The 13,784-nt window shown below is 29.2% G+C and overlaps 1 protein-coding gene across 2 annotated transcripts; it reads right to left on the bottom strand.

Moving 5' to 3' along the window:
* Positions 1-8,924: 8,924 nt before the first annotated feature.
* On the bottom strand, positions 8,925-13,763 carry LOC113377748 (transcription factor CP2-like protein 1). 2 transcript variants are annotated; one of them, XM_026618161.1, is made up of 14 exons: positions 13,026-13,763; positions 12,879-12,951; positions 12,625-12,815; positions 12,463-12,547; positions 12,227-12,371; positions 12,055-12,156; positions 11,876-11,983; positions 11,646-11,804; positions 11,396-11,571; positions 10,304-10,430; positions 10,104-10,213; positions 9,707-9,781; positions 9,424-9,629; positions 8,925-9,192 (listed from the first exon to the last, which is right to left on the bottom strand). In XM_026618161.1, exons 1-14 carry the CDS (start codon positions 13,633-13,635, stop codon positions 9,068-9,070), a joined length of 2,292 nt encoding a protein of 763 aa, XP_026473946.1. In that variant the 5' UTR covers positions 13,636-13,763; the 3' UTR covers positions 8,925-9,067. The 2 variants fall into 2 exon arrangements, with proteins under 2 accessions (XP_026473946.1, XP_026473945.1); XM_026618160.1 differs by having other exon boundaries at positions 8,927-9,192; positions 12,622-12,815; positions 13,026-13,759.
* Between the last annotated feature and the right edge of the window lie 21 nt (positions 13,764-13,784).

The raw sequence follows: 13,784 nt of genomic DNA, 5'->3' as shown, positions 1-13,784 counted from the left end.
TAATTAAACATTTTATAATAAGGAACAAATTAAAGTATATACACCTGTATTTATAAAATAAGTGGAAATATAGTGTACACTCAAGCGTGTTAAATAGACTGACTGTGAGAGTCACTTCAAACGAATTCAGAAATACTGAAAATAATAACCACATACAATTTCTGAAATGTACATAATTCAAATACATATCATCAAAAAACAAATTTATAAATGGAATAGATCGCAAGTTTATAAAGAGTATATATTTTGAAGAATCGGTAAAATCGATGCCAGAACTATTATCTAAATACGTTTGTTCATTTGTTACTAAAAACCATTGAAAAAAAGCGTACGCACAAAAGTTGAGTGTCTGAGAGTTCAATGGTCAGGTAAAACATAAAAACACGTAAAATATCACACAAACATACAAATATTTACACACACATAATTAATTAATTATTCATCATCAAATAATTACCACAGGACAAACAACCGAAGCCAACGTATTTAGAATAATTTTATACAACGTGTGGAGCATGGCTACTTTTAATAAATTATAAATTAGTTTCAAAATACATTGTTTAGAATTAAAACCGATAATGAAAAAAGTTTTAAATATCAAGAGAAAAGCTTGATTTTTGCATAAATATTTCTTTTTTGGAACTAGATAAACTTTAACCCTTTCCACTCGGATGCGAAAATCCATATTAATCTTAAAATTCGCGAGTGGTCATCATCGGCGTAAGCATAGATAAAAATATATAACAATTATAAATAACTAAATAAAGTATTCAAGGTGAAAATACTTATTTCTTGGCCTTGTGAATATATCTTTAACTTGCATTAGTGAAAAGACCAAATAAAGATATATAAATCGTTATATTAAAATAATTTTATAATAATTTATAAAATATAAGTAATTTCGTACTTTAAAATTTCTACAAGATACTTGAAGTTTTACTACGTTAAATTGCGTATAAATGACACACACACTTTTGATGATTTCAGATACTGGTATCATTTATCTTTATTTCAATTAAAAATGAAAAAAGCGAGTATATTAGTTTTTAGTTTATAATTTAAAGTTAGAAAAGAAACGTGTATGCAAAAAAACGTGTATGCAAAAAAGCTAGTTTTTTATGTACATTCTGAAGGTCCTTATATTGCAACATGACCTCAATGTGGCAAAAATATACATTTGTGATAGTAAAAAATGCACTATAAATGTTGAACTATTTAAATAATTTGCATATGCTTATGCATGCTTGTTAAAATTGAACAAAAATAATTTATATTACCCAAAGTTGTTATATTTTAAAATTTTAATGAAAATTTAGTTAATTATTATATTACACAACAAATGGTAAAACAATTTTGAAACAGGTATGATGGCATCGATGTAGACTTTCTGTCTCGATAAGTCATTGAAATATAGAGTATAATTGATAGAACTATATAGTATTGTAAAGATAAGTATATGACAAGAAAAATTGTGATCGTATACTGCTTTCATGTATAACTAAATAAGCTTAAAAAACATATATCCACGGAACGGAACCGAATACATATCAAATATTTATCCTTCCAGAAACTGAAAATATATCGCATACATATCAAGTTGCATATCATAAAGAATCTATATATAAATATATATAAATATAAATAATAAATGTAATATTAAATAGTATATATATACATATGAGTAGATATATATACATATATATTGTGTATGAAGAATAATATGTATATATGTATATATGGTACGAGTATAGAATTAGTATTTCGTTGTTAGTGCCGTTGCGGCGCAGAACTAAGATGTAAGGCATCCCTTTGAGAGTGTCAGTTGTTATCTAATTCAATTAGAGTTTATTAGAAATGCAATATTTAGTTTAAGAGAAAAATATATTTGATGGGATTTTATGTGTAGATGTTCGCCATGCGTTATCCCGATACAACATATACACGAATACTGAAGACATACAATGATATTCAGATAATTTGCTCTACCGCTGGGGTGTCGGATAAATTCAGAATTTCTTTTCTCTGTCATAAATCTTATTTGATCAGAAATTTGCATGAATTTTTATTACTTAAATTTATATAACATCATTATTAACCCTTTCGCTACGAGGGTGCCATTGCTGTACGAGCCAGCAAGCCGCACCAGTATTTATTGAACGACATATTTCAATCTGTATGAATAACAAACATTAAAAATTACTCTTCTAAAGGACTAAATAGAGAAAGTACTGACAAAATGACATGTTTTGTTTATCAATAATTTTTTTTTATTTACTGAGATTATATCCAGTCTCAATTGTTTTTACAAATCTTTGATTCATTGACTACCAGTAACTTAGTGTTAGAAATATAATAATATATAATATTTATGAAGAAAAAATCAATTCATAGACCTTACACTACATGGACTACTAGTCGAGCGCAAAGTAAATGTCAAAAGATAGAAAAAGACTGTGACGTCACTTAGTGAACGAGCGTTGCCGACAATCGTGGGACACCCCCGATTGATTAAATATCATATGCCATATATCACGTGCCTAAATCACCTAAAATTAAATCCTGTGCTTGAAATTGGTAAATTGTTGTGAAGAAAAATCAGTCCATGTAGTATAACACTGGTTTCTCTAACACTTCTGAATGATTAAACGTCATATACTTAAGCCTTATAATATATAAACCGATTTTAAGAGGTGGATTGAATTTTATGTTCATTTATTTCATAGGGGAAATAATATTATTATCAACATTCTTACAGAATTATCAGTCGACTATTGTTTATGCAAATCGAGCATAAACAATTTACTTTGAGGTTAAGCACATGACATATGACATTTAATCAATCAGGAGTGTTCCACGATTGTCGGCAACGCTCGTTCAGCAAGTGACGTCACTACTATCTTTTGACACTTTATAAAATGGAAAACGTATGAAGACTCGCAGTCCATGTAGTGGTTGGTCTATGAATCAGTTACACAAACCATTTTGTCCATATAATAAGGACAAAATAACATATAGGAAAAAAACTGGCTAAGACCCTTATTTTTAAGAAGGCTTCTTACAAATAAATCATTTGGCCCTCTTTGGGACAATGAAATCGTACTATGTCACTTTGTCCGTTGTATAAGCATGCCATTTTAACCGAAAGTGATCAAAATCGAAAATGGTCCATATATACCATTTTCCCGTAATTCCCCTACTACAATAACAAATTGAAATTCTAGATAATTTAAGTCAGAGTGATAAATCTTAAAACAAAACCTACATACCCGATGTCGTCTATAGACGACACCCGTACACACATGTCGTCTGTCATCTAAAGGCGACGATTGTAGCAAAAGGGTTAAACGTTTTTTACGAATTACAAATTAAAAATATGTCTACGTATCCTGATTTATTATTTGTCTCAGTAATGGATACTTATGTCCATATGAAATTTATATTAATATGCAATTTTCTAAACTTAATGCAAGGAAAATTGTATGCGATGCAATTAGATCGCAAATATTTATATTGTGTGTCAATGATTTTTTAGTAAAAAAGCATTACTACTGTACGATATAAAAATTCTTGCAAATTCCTCAGTATTAATTATTGCCTTAAATATTATTTCCAATAATTGAAATCATATTTAGTGCTTAAAAACGCATGTTAATTATTTAACAATCGATTTGTTTAGTAAATTCTACAGGATGTTCGTTTCCGAAATTTGAAATTCCAAAACAGTGAAGAGCTAAGAAAACATTCAGCTAGTAATATATTTGCGTAGTTCGAAAATATCTTAATAATTACGGCATTGCCTAATGATCGATTACACAATACTCAACCAAATAATTTTAAAATGAATGTATTACTTCTATAGTTAATTAACGTTAATAAGAAATTGTTTATCATCAGATAAATGAAGAATGATCGCCATCAAACAACTCATAACATTTACGAACACAACAGGATGTTTTAAAAGACATATACGCCACAAGAATTTTAAAACAACACGTCAATGCCTTCTATAAACATGTTAATTTTCCATAATTAATAAGCACACAATCATAAAATTGCTGATAATCTACGACGAAACAAGATATTTTTCATTTTGGTTTCGAAAATAATATTTTAGTACTAATTATGTGCAAATTCGGCAAACCCTAAGCTTTTTATTTTAAGTTATATTGCAGAATTGAACTGTTAGCAACATTCAAAACGTCCATTAATTACGTTAGATATTTTTTTTTGAGAAATTTTGACCTTTAAAAAAATTGCATAAGGCTAAACTGTATATAATGCATTCAACCCTCATATAATGCAGTTTTCGTATTACGCGGAGCTGAAATTGCGACAGACCTCCTATAACGCGGTACTAGTTCTTTCCGGTTATAGCGCGGTTTTCGTATTACACGGTACGTTCTTACCGCGTTATAGAAAGATTGACCATTGTGTAATAAATTTAGACCACGAAAATTTAATAAAAAAAAATGAGCAGAAGTAAATTTCCGAAAAAATGTATAATGATATTCGGTAATTTGAAATGTTGTTACACTAAATAAAAATATTCAGTATTTATGTATTTAATAAAACTTTCACCCCAGATGAATTTTTTTTTTATTATTTTAATATCACACGTGTGATATTCAATTTTGTCTATTTCTATTGTTTGGACCCCTACTTTTTTTCTTAACCCAAAAATACGTCCAACTTTACCCAAAGGTCTAAGAAATAAGAATACGGTCATATTAAATCATTAGGGGTTTATTTTTTTATTTGAAGAATTATTCAAGGGTTTCCAAGTATTTTGGTAAAAAAAATCACAATAACTTCGTCAAACGTTGCTAGCTCTTCAATTATAAATTAACCCTTTCCACTCACGAATTGCGAGATTTATATGTTTGCCGCCGGAGCGGCGGCATCCGGGTGGAAGGGGTTAAAAATAATAAATTCATAACCAGCAACAAATCGACCACAATTCTATTAAAATTTTACCGTCGCCCAAATAAATTTTGACTTTTAAAACTGAATTTCGTCAAGTCGAAAGTATTGTTAAGATAATTATCATACGTAAATCATTTTACTTAATAATGTACCGAATTCTCTTTAACTATTTATCAGGATAACTGATTTGTACGTATTTTGTAATAATCTTCTAGTCATCAATATCTAAATGTGAAATTATTCAGTGTCGTAATTCGTCATGGTTTCAATATTTTTTAACATCAATCTTAACTTCGATGTTAAATCTTATGACGGCAGTATTAAATTGATTATTATATTATTTGAGAAAAAATAGGTATATTGATAGTAGATTTAAATTTATTCATATGAACGAGAACAAAACTAAAAAATAGAGTTGTGCGAGGTTTTTTTGAAATGATCGATGACAGTCTGAATAAGATCACATATTTTTATTTCGATTATCGGTACAAGTAGATGCTAAATTTTGACAAATAATTTGTGTATTTATTTTGTAATAGTAATAAAATATTCTAAGTCCAAAAAATTGAATTTTGTCTGATGAATATGTACATATTTATTCTACATATCACGCATAAAAATTCATTTTTTGCTATTAAATTATCAAAAATCAAAGTATTAGTTGATAGTATTTTACGTTTTATATAGATCATAATTGTGTTCTATTTATTAATAATTATATTTATTTATATCTTTTAGTATCTAATCGTTTACTAAATTTATAACAGAAATATTTACTACTAGTCAAAAGCACAACTCTATGAATTAATATAATAATATTTTTGGTCAAATTTATATATCTGTTAAACTATATAGTATTTACGTCTATTATTTATTTTACCTACGGAAATTTATATAATAATTATTATTATTATTACCATATTTTAAAATATGTTATATTATAAATCAATCAACGTTATCTTATAATATGTTATATTAAAAATCAATTATAATGTACTGTAAGAAAATGCCCTTTAAGCGATCTTGGATAAAAATTGTCATGTAATGTTGGCTGTATTTTTATCAACTTAGGTAACATTTAGTAAATTTCCATAAAAGATTAATTATTCTATAAAATCTCCGAAAAAGTTCGCATATACCTGTTAACATTTGAATAAATCCAGATACACGTCTGAACATGTGAGTACATTCAGGTGTTCGAAACCTTTGAGAACAAAATATATCGTGAAATAATTTTACTAAATTTTAACGCAACAAGTAATACTTTGATTATTACACATATTTAACTGTTTTTTAAATAATTTTCTAATACTAATTATGATTGCCAAGTATCTTTTTATCTATTTTCGCAAGGGCATGATTTTTATTTATAAAATTAAGATTTACATGAGACGTGTTACAAAAGTTTTAACTTCTAAATGTACGGTGTTACAATATCCTTCAAATTATATTAAAAAATCTACAATTATTCGAAGCAATATTGATACATGTAAAATGAAATTTTATAATCTGGTTATTAAAGAACTGATTTTAACCTATTTGAAATATAATTGTTGAGTACACTCGTGAAATGTTATCTAAAATAAAATTCTATCTAAACTATATAAGAATGTGTGAAAATATTTTGAAGATCTAATATGTTTTATGAAGACGATGTTGAAAATTTGTAACACATTCAAAATTTTATATTTAATTGGATGAATTATAATCTAAAACCACATGTACCAATGAAAACCAAAAATATAACGCAGTGGCCTATGTAAATGTGTTTTATTAACTTCCTGTATAGTAATGAGCCGAAAATGGAAAATGATTTTTTTTAGTATATCTTAACGTTTCAGAAGTTTCTGAACTCTTTAGCATACCTTTCTGAACACTTTGGCGTGTGTGTGGATACAATATTTTGTCCACGTTTTCGAGAACATGGTCCAACCGATTTGAATGATTCAAAAAACATCCGATTCTTATTGACAGGAATATGTGCTGAATAGTTTTTGGCAAATGCAGGTCCAGCCGTTTCGGATATATGAAGCAAAGAGTGCAGAAAATAAAAATCGAGTTTTTGAGAGAACGGAGCATCTGATTTGAATGATCTATGAAACATTCAATTCGTAATGATGGGGAGAAGTGGTGAATAGTTTTTGGCAAAGGCAGGCCCAGCCGTTCTTGAGATACGGAGCTAAATGTGCAACAAATGGCAGTTCTGTTGACGAAACAAGTGCTTTTGGGAATTTTTTCTTTAAATTTTTTAATTTTTTTTTTCAAAAATTATTCGAATTTTAATTTTAATTCTGGCTGAAGTTCTAAAGCTCACTTATATACTTCAGATAAATAATTTTAACTTTACAGTCAATATAATTCTTATAAATATTAGACTATATTACAATATTCACAATAATCTATTTGAAAACATTTAATATTTTTCGAATATTTCATTACGGCACCGGAAGTCCCAGCAATTTGCCTTAAGCCAAGATGCCATGCAGCACTAGTTTTGTTTAATTTTAGTAAATATAAAAAATTATATCAAGAAATTTATCCACGATTAAAAATGTTATGCACCCCTGAAATAATGTGATAGGTAAAAAACATAACGGCATCGGAAAGTTTTGGTTAGTGTGTTCACCTGCTACTTTGCACGATATACCTGATATTCATCATTATATAAATTACATGAATTAATACAATTCCAAACCAAATTATTGTATTCAAAAAATAATCCCCCAAAAGTAATATTATATCGATCTTGGGCTTAAGAATTTATTATTGCAAGAATTACAAATCATTGTAGAAAAATGAATCATAACTATATATGTACTGTTAGTGCCTGTTATGAACAAATAATTAAAACAATAAAAAACGGTGTAAAATAGATGATTTATATTTAACAGTTAATTTGAGTAACACTGAATATATATATTTTACTAAAATATTCTTATGTCCATAAATTCAGCGAAACCTGTGGTAATTTACTAGGAAACCTCAAAACTAATTTGGTCGTATTGTTTGTGAACTATTTCACTTTAATTATTTAAAAATCTATAAAAATATATATAAAAATATATCTTACTATTATTACAAAAAGTGTTTAAAATCCAAATAATTGTAATAGGATTTTTTATTGCATTGTGCGTGATAAAATCTACTTACGAATAGAAAAATTTAATTAAAAAAGATTAATTTCCTAATCGAAAAAAAATTATGACGGTGTATATAACCGGTATTATAAAAAGACGTTGATCCAGCCTAATTATTTAAACATAGATTTACTCTTATTAAACATCTAACATATATATACTAATATAACAACAATATCTTATTTAACATTATAATAAAGTTTTCTTTTTTAAACAATAATATATTTTATTATTAACGTAATTTCCAGCAGACCCGACATTATTTCTAATATGGCTAATTAATTAATAAATTTTTCGATGGCAAGGCAATCTCCAAGTGATTTTTAAATTGAAATCTAATCAGATTCTAATTTGTAAGATCCAGCAAAAGCCTCGAATCGTAGCAATATTATACTACGATTTGTACACGATTAGTTTCTAATTGTGAGCCGAAATATACGAATTGTAAATCGGCAAGAAATAGAACAATTTGGGTTTTTCACCTCAAATTTAATTATATAAAAAGCATTGGTCGACATCATATCCTTTTAGGTACATATATACATATATATAACCAAATATGTTGAAATAAATTCAACAGCAAAATATGACAATTTCTTACATTAGGCAAAAAAATATAATATGACTATCATATTATTATGGCTTATTTTCCTTAACACTATTATATATAAAAATAGCTTTCAAAAATGGCATGTATAAGATTATAGAGAATCACGAAACATATTATATTATAAACTCAGAAATTAAATTAGAGATAAATCAAACGAAGAAGCCGACATTTAATCAAAGATTACATTAAAGAAATCCAAATTTAAATAAAATGCTATTTTAAAAGTCAAAGATGACTTCCTGACTAAAAAAAATGTTTAAAATCATCGGGTACTCAAAAATTAAATAAAAGTCCTTTACCTGTTTTGCAAAATATTAAAACCAACTTAAATCGTTAATGATAATGTAATAGAGTTGTGTTATTTATTGTGACCTGTACACCTTGTATATTAAATAATTTAATCATGACGATTTATGTCCTTCAAAAGGATTTTATCACGTTCAACGACGATTGTGAAAATAGTCTTCTCTTGTATGTTGGCGACAAGTTCGTTTGTGATCACAACGTGGATACCACCAGGTCCTGGTTATACAAAATAACGAGTAATCATAAATAATATATTGCACGTGGCACTAAAGAATTAATCTTCGAAAGCTTGAACTTTCGCAGATTATTCTTCAATGCCGAAGAAAAAATAATTTTACAACCACAAAACTCATACAAACCAATCATAATTTTTAGGACAAACGTTAAATTATGAATAATTTTCTGAAGTTCTGTGGTCACAACTTTAAAATAAGATCTATTATTTACCTATAATGTATATAGGCAGCTTCAAATACGATTCTTCGTTATCATCGCCATTAGATTGAGTATTATCCGAGCTTTTGGACGAACACAAAAATTGACGAACTTTTAGAATAAATTCAGCTGCAGTCAAAGTCTGCAAATAAATTGCATTGCAAGGAGTCGACGTATCCAAACATACGTAAACGGTTAGACGTGGAGTACATTTTATTCTGAAAATAATTATTTCAATAATGAAAGTAGTCAATAGAACTATATTTTGTTTCTCCTTTTTGTGTAATTGACTTACTTAGAGTGCAGCGAATTATATAGCCGAATTCCGTCAGGGACTCCACAAATTTGAATCAAATCGTCACGTGAAAGACTTAGAGTAAAAATAAAAAGATTTTCGTTAAAAATATTTTTCATGCGTAGGTAATATGAAAAGTTGTAAGGTAGTGAATTGCTTTTTTACTATACCATTACCAGCCAAAATACCAAAATTGAGTAATTAATACGATACTTTTATTTTAGTAAGTCATAAGTATCACACCTCTTGTAATGATTATAGTCCCTATGGTCCAAAACACCACAATTCAGTTCTTCCTCATATTCCACAGCGTATAGAGAATTAGATATACGTTTGATATAACGTTTGATATGGTATAGTAAAAATGGATCCATGCTGAATTAAAAAAACAAATTACCTCCAAATATCAGATCCTGAAAAGTGACTGAAAGTTGTCAAATACGCCGAGAAACGATTATTCTGCAACCATTGAGACATCCTTTCGGTATTCGTGTCTTGAGATAAAGGCTAAAAATTGCAGGATTGCATAAACCTCAGTAAACTGGTAATAACTTATTATTGTTTCAGTATCAAAATAATAAAACATATGATACTTACAATATCTTCACCAGGTGAATTCTCCGACCGAACGGACGACGGTGAGTTAATTATATTATTAAGTGGGTCGGAATCCGTTCCGTTGTACGTTTTAGGTATAATGGCATCATTATTTGGCGAAGGACTTCTAAAATAAATAAGATCGTTTTTTATTTGTTTGTTTTGAACCATAGTCGAAGTTCACTAAACTAAAACTGGCCAGTCAATAAAAATTTCGGTTGCAGGGTTATATGCTAATTGGCGAATACATAATTTTAGAAACAAATAAGTAAAGCGCTCCGTGGGCCTAGTCCTCTGTTGTGTAAATATTAGAAAAGAAATCAAGAAGAGAATTATAAACATTTCCAACTAGAGCGTGAAATAAATAAGTAAAAAATATATAAGGTAGAAAAACTGATAGTGGGTATAACCATAGATCTTATACTACATGGACTGCTAGTCCTCATATGTTTTCCGTTGCATTAAGTGTACAAAGATAGAAAAGACTGTGACGTCACTTGCTGAACGACCGTTGCCGACAATAGTGGAACTCTTACAAACTTCACTTACAAAATCACAATTTTTATTATATTATTAAAATAAAACATTCGACATATAACATCAATCAATCGAGAGAGTTCCACGATTGTCGGCAACGCTCGTTCAGTAAGTGACGTCACCGTCCCTTCTATCTTTGTACACTTATTTTGCGCTCGACTAGCAGTCCATGTAGTATAAGGTCTATGGGTATAACACTTTTGGTACAAGCGTCGTCCATAGACGACATGCGCTTGACGATCTGTGTGTACGAATGTCATCTATAGACGACACCGAGTGTGAGAAATATGTATCACGGATTTAAATTATTGAGAATTTTAATTTGTTATTGTGGTTTTTAGTTTTTTAGAAATATGTTCGCAGTTTTAAATACTTTTTTATCGATAGTGATTAAATATTTTGCGTAACAAATACATGGGCGCTTTTCTAGCTCGAAAGCAGCATAACTCCTGCGGAAAACACTCTCAAATCAAAAGGGTTAAGTTTGCGGTTCTAAGGTATCGAAACCATCAAAATCAAAATTTATGGTGCTCATCCAAAATCCAAATCAACTACCTTTGATCGTAATAAGTCGGTTGCGGATAATTAGCCAAAATCAGATCACAAGGCATAGTATTTAAAATAGTGCATTCACAGCTCGGCTTGTAACGTTTTTGTTCCAGGGCCGATCTCTTCATAATTTTATCTCTATCTTGTTTGTGCTTTCTATCGGCACCCTTTAGTTTAAACACCTAAAAAAGTATATTTCGTTTTATAATCATGACATAAAGCATTGCAAATGATATATCCTTGGAAGATTGCGTACTCGAACTTGACAAAAAGCTGCATGTAATAATTCTGCATTTCCAACATCTGAAAAATTATCGTCACTCTTCGATAAATACGTTTCAACTTGGATACGAAACGGTACACCTTTTTCTCCACCGTGTTTTTTGGGTGTAAATTCTGTAGATATACAGTTCACCTACAAATTAAATAAATTATTAAAAAATCTATATTACAATTAATGATTTACAAGTATCTTTTCCAATATACCTTTATATATATTCCGGTTTCCTTCATAGGATCCCATAACAACTCTACACTATTATCTGAAGATTGTTTTACAATTCTGTGTAATCCGTATGATAATGGAACATCAATCTATAAAAACAATAACTTTGGATTAGATAAGTTATCTTCAACACGCGTGAAAATATTAAATATTCAAATACATCAATTATCTTCTCTCCTGGATGTGCTTCTTTCCACAACTTGATCTGCTCTTTTTCCATGAATTGCAGTCGACGTTCATGGAAACAAATACGTATTATAGTCTAAAATTATGATAAGTAGTAATTACTTAAATGATTGCAGTAATTTTTATTAATTGGACGTTACAATAACCTTTAACAGTTTTCCTTTATATGGGCTTAAATCGCCCAATTTCTTGAGTTTTATCTCGTACGGTTGTCTTTGGTTTAAGTACGTCAAAGATTCTTCATTCATTTTCGTTGCAATGCTAGTTGCAGCGCCAAGAACATATTGAAATCTATTCATAAAATAAATTTTAGACATATATTTACAATGTTAATATAAAAATTCATTTGCATATAATATATATAATAAAATATTACATGTACCTGCAATCTTTTGCTTCTGCTTCTTTTGGAGGATTTATTTCTTGATTTTCAGCAACTTCTCGTAAATGATCTACTGGTTTACCAGCTATTTTTTAAAATAAATATTAAATCTTTAGTTATTCATAAATTATATTTTCATGTGTGACAATTCATACTTACTACCATTTAAATCGTGAGATTTTTGACCATGTAGAAGTTCTTGGAAACAAATATTTTCGTCATTTGAATCCCTATTTTCTTTATGCCTCGAACTTGTATCATTTGCAGTGGAAGGAGAACCTATCTTTGTGACGCCTGGTGAGGTAGATTCTTGCTTTAAACTCGTAAGATTGGTTAGGGTTAAGAGTGCATCACTGCAAATATTAAGTAGAATATTTGAAGTTAAGAATTCTGACATATAAATGTCTGTATATTACCTTATATTATAGGAATTATCCAGTTCGTCATCAGTCAAGGAAAGCTCTTCTGCAGGCCATACAGTTCTCGGCTCTATAAATGATCGTTTTAAAACTAAAGGTCAATAGACAAATGATATCAGTTCCAAAATGCAGTGCGATACTTACGATTTACAAATTTTGTATTGTTCTTGAATTGTTCCTGAAGAATTCTTGAAGCGTTTTCGGTTTGTAGCGCCGCATCGCCAATATCACACATGATTTGTACTTTATTTTCATTACCTACAAAATCCATTTTACGTTTTCGAGGCACTAATGAAACTTCATTAGATTTAATAGCACTCAAAGCCACATTCGATTGGCATTCATTGTTTTTCTTTTGATGATCATAAGAAACCCGGTCCGTTTTACGCACGTACAAAGGTTCGATGTTGTTGTACTGACCGTTTGTCATGTCTGAGGAAACATCCATCGGAACCCAATTGTTTTTACTTGTATTTATTGCCGATTCAAAACATGTCGGTTGTTGTTCAATGCTCACTTCATGCTGTGCTTGATCATAAAAAGAAAACTCCATAGTTTTTGGCAAAGATACCAATGGAGAACCGGTCAAAAAGTTTTTTATTTGCTCAGTGCAATTAGATGGCTGGTAGTTTCTTTCTAAGAAGCCTAAGGTTTCATACAATTCGGTAAATATGTTACCGAGCGCGCCGTTTTCTTCAGTAGCGGATATATAGTCTGTCGCAAAGGGCTTGCGAACAGGCATTTGTATATCCATTAGCAATACTTTGTCGGGCCCTTTTTGACCCACTGCTATTTGTTTTTTCTACTTCTATATCAAAATCTAAACTAGTTCTACATAAGCAAAATGACAAAAACGAGTTACGATCGTTATAAATGATTAATGAAGAAATGTACTAAAAATTA

This window comes from Ctenocephalides felis, unplaced genomic scaffold, assembly GCF_003426905.1.
Source record: "Ctenocephalides felis isolate EL2017-DRISC unplaced genomic scaffold, ASM342690v1 CF-g0.4_SCAFFOLD_01886, whole genome shotgun sequence".
Classification (NCBI taxonomy): domain Eukaryota; kingdom Metazoa; phylum Arthropoda; class Insecta; order Siphonaptera; family Pulicidae; genus Ctenocephalides; species Ctenocephalides felis.
The sequence above is the reverse complement of the archived record's forward strand: the minus strand, read 5'-3'. Positions and strand labels throughout refer to the sequence as shown.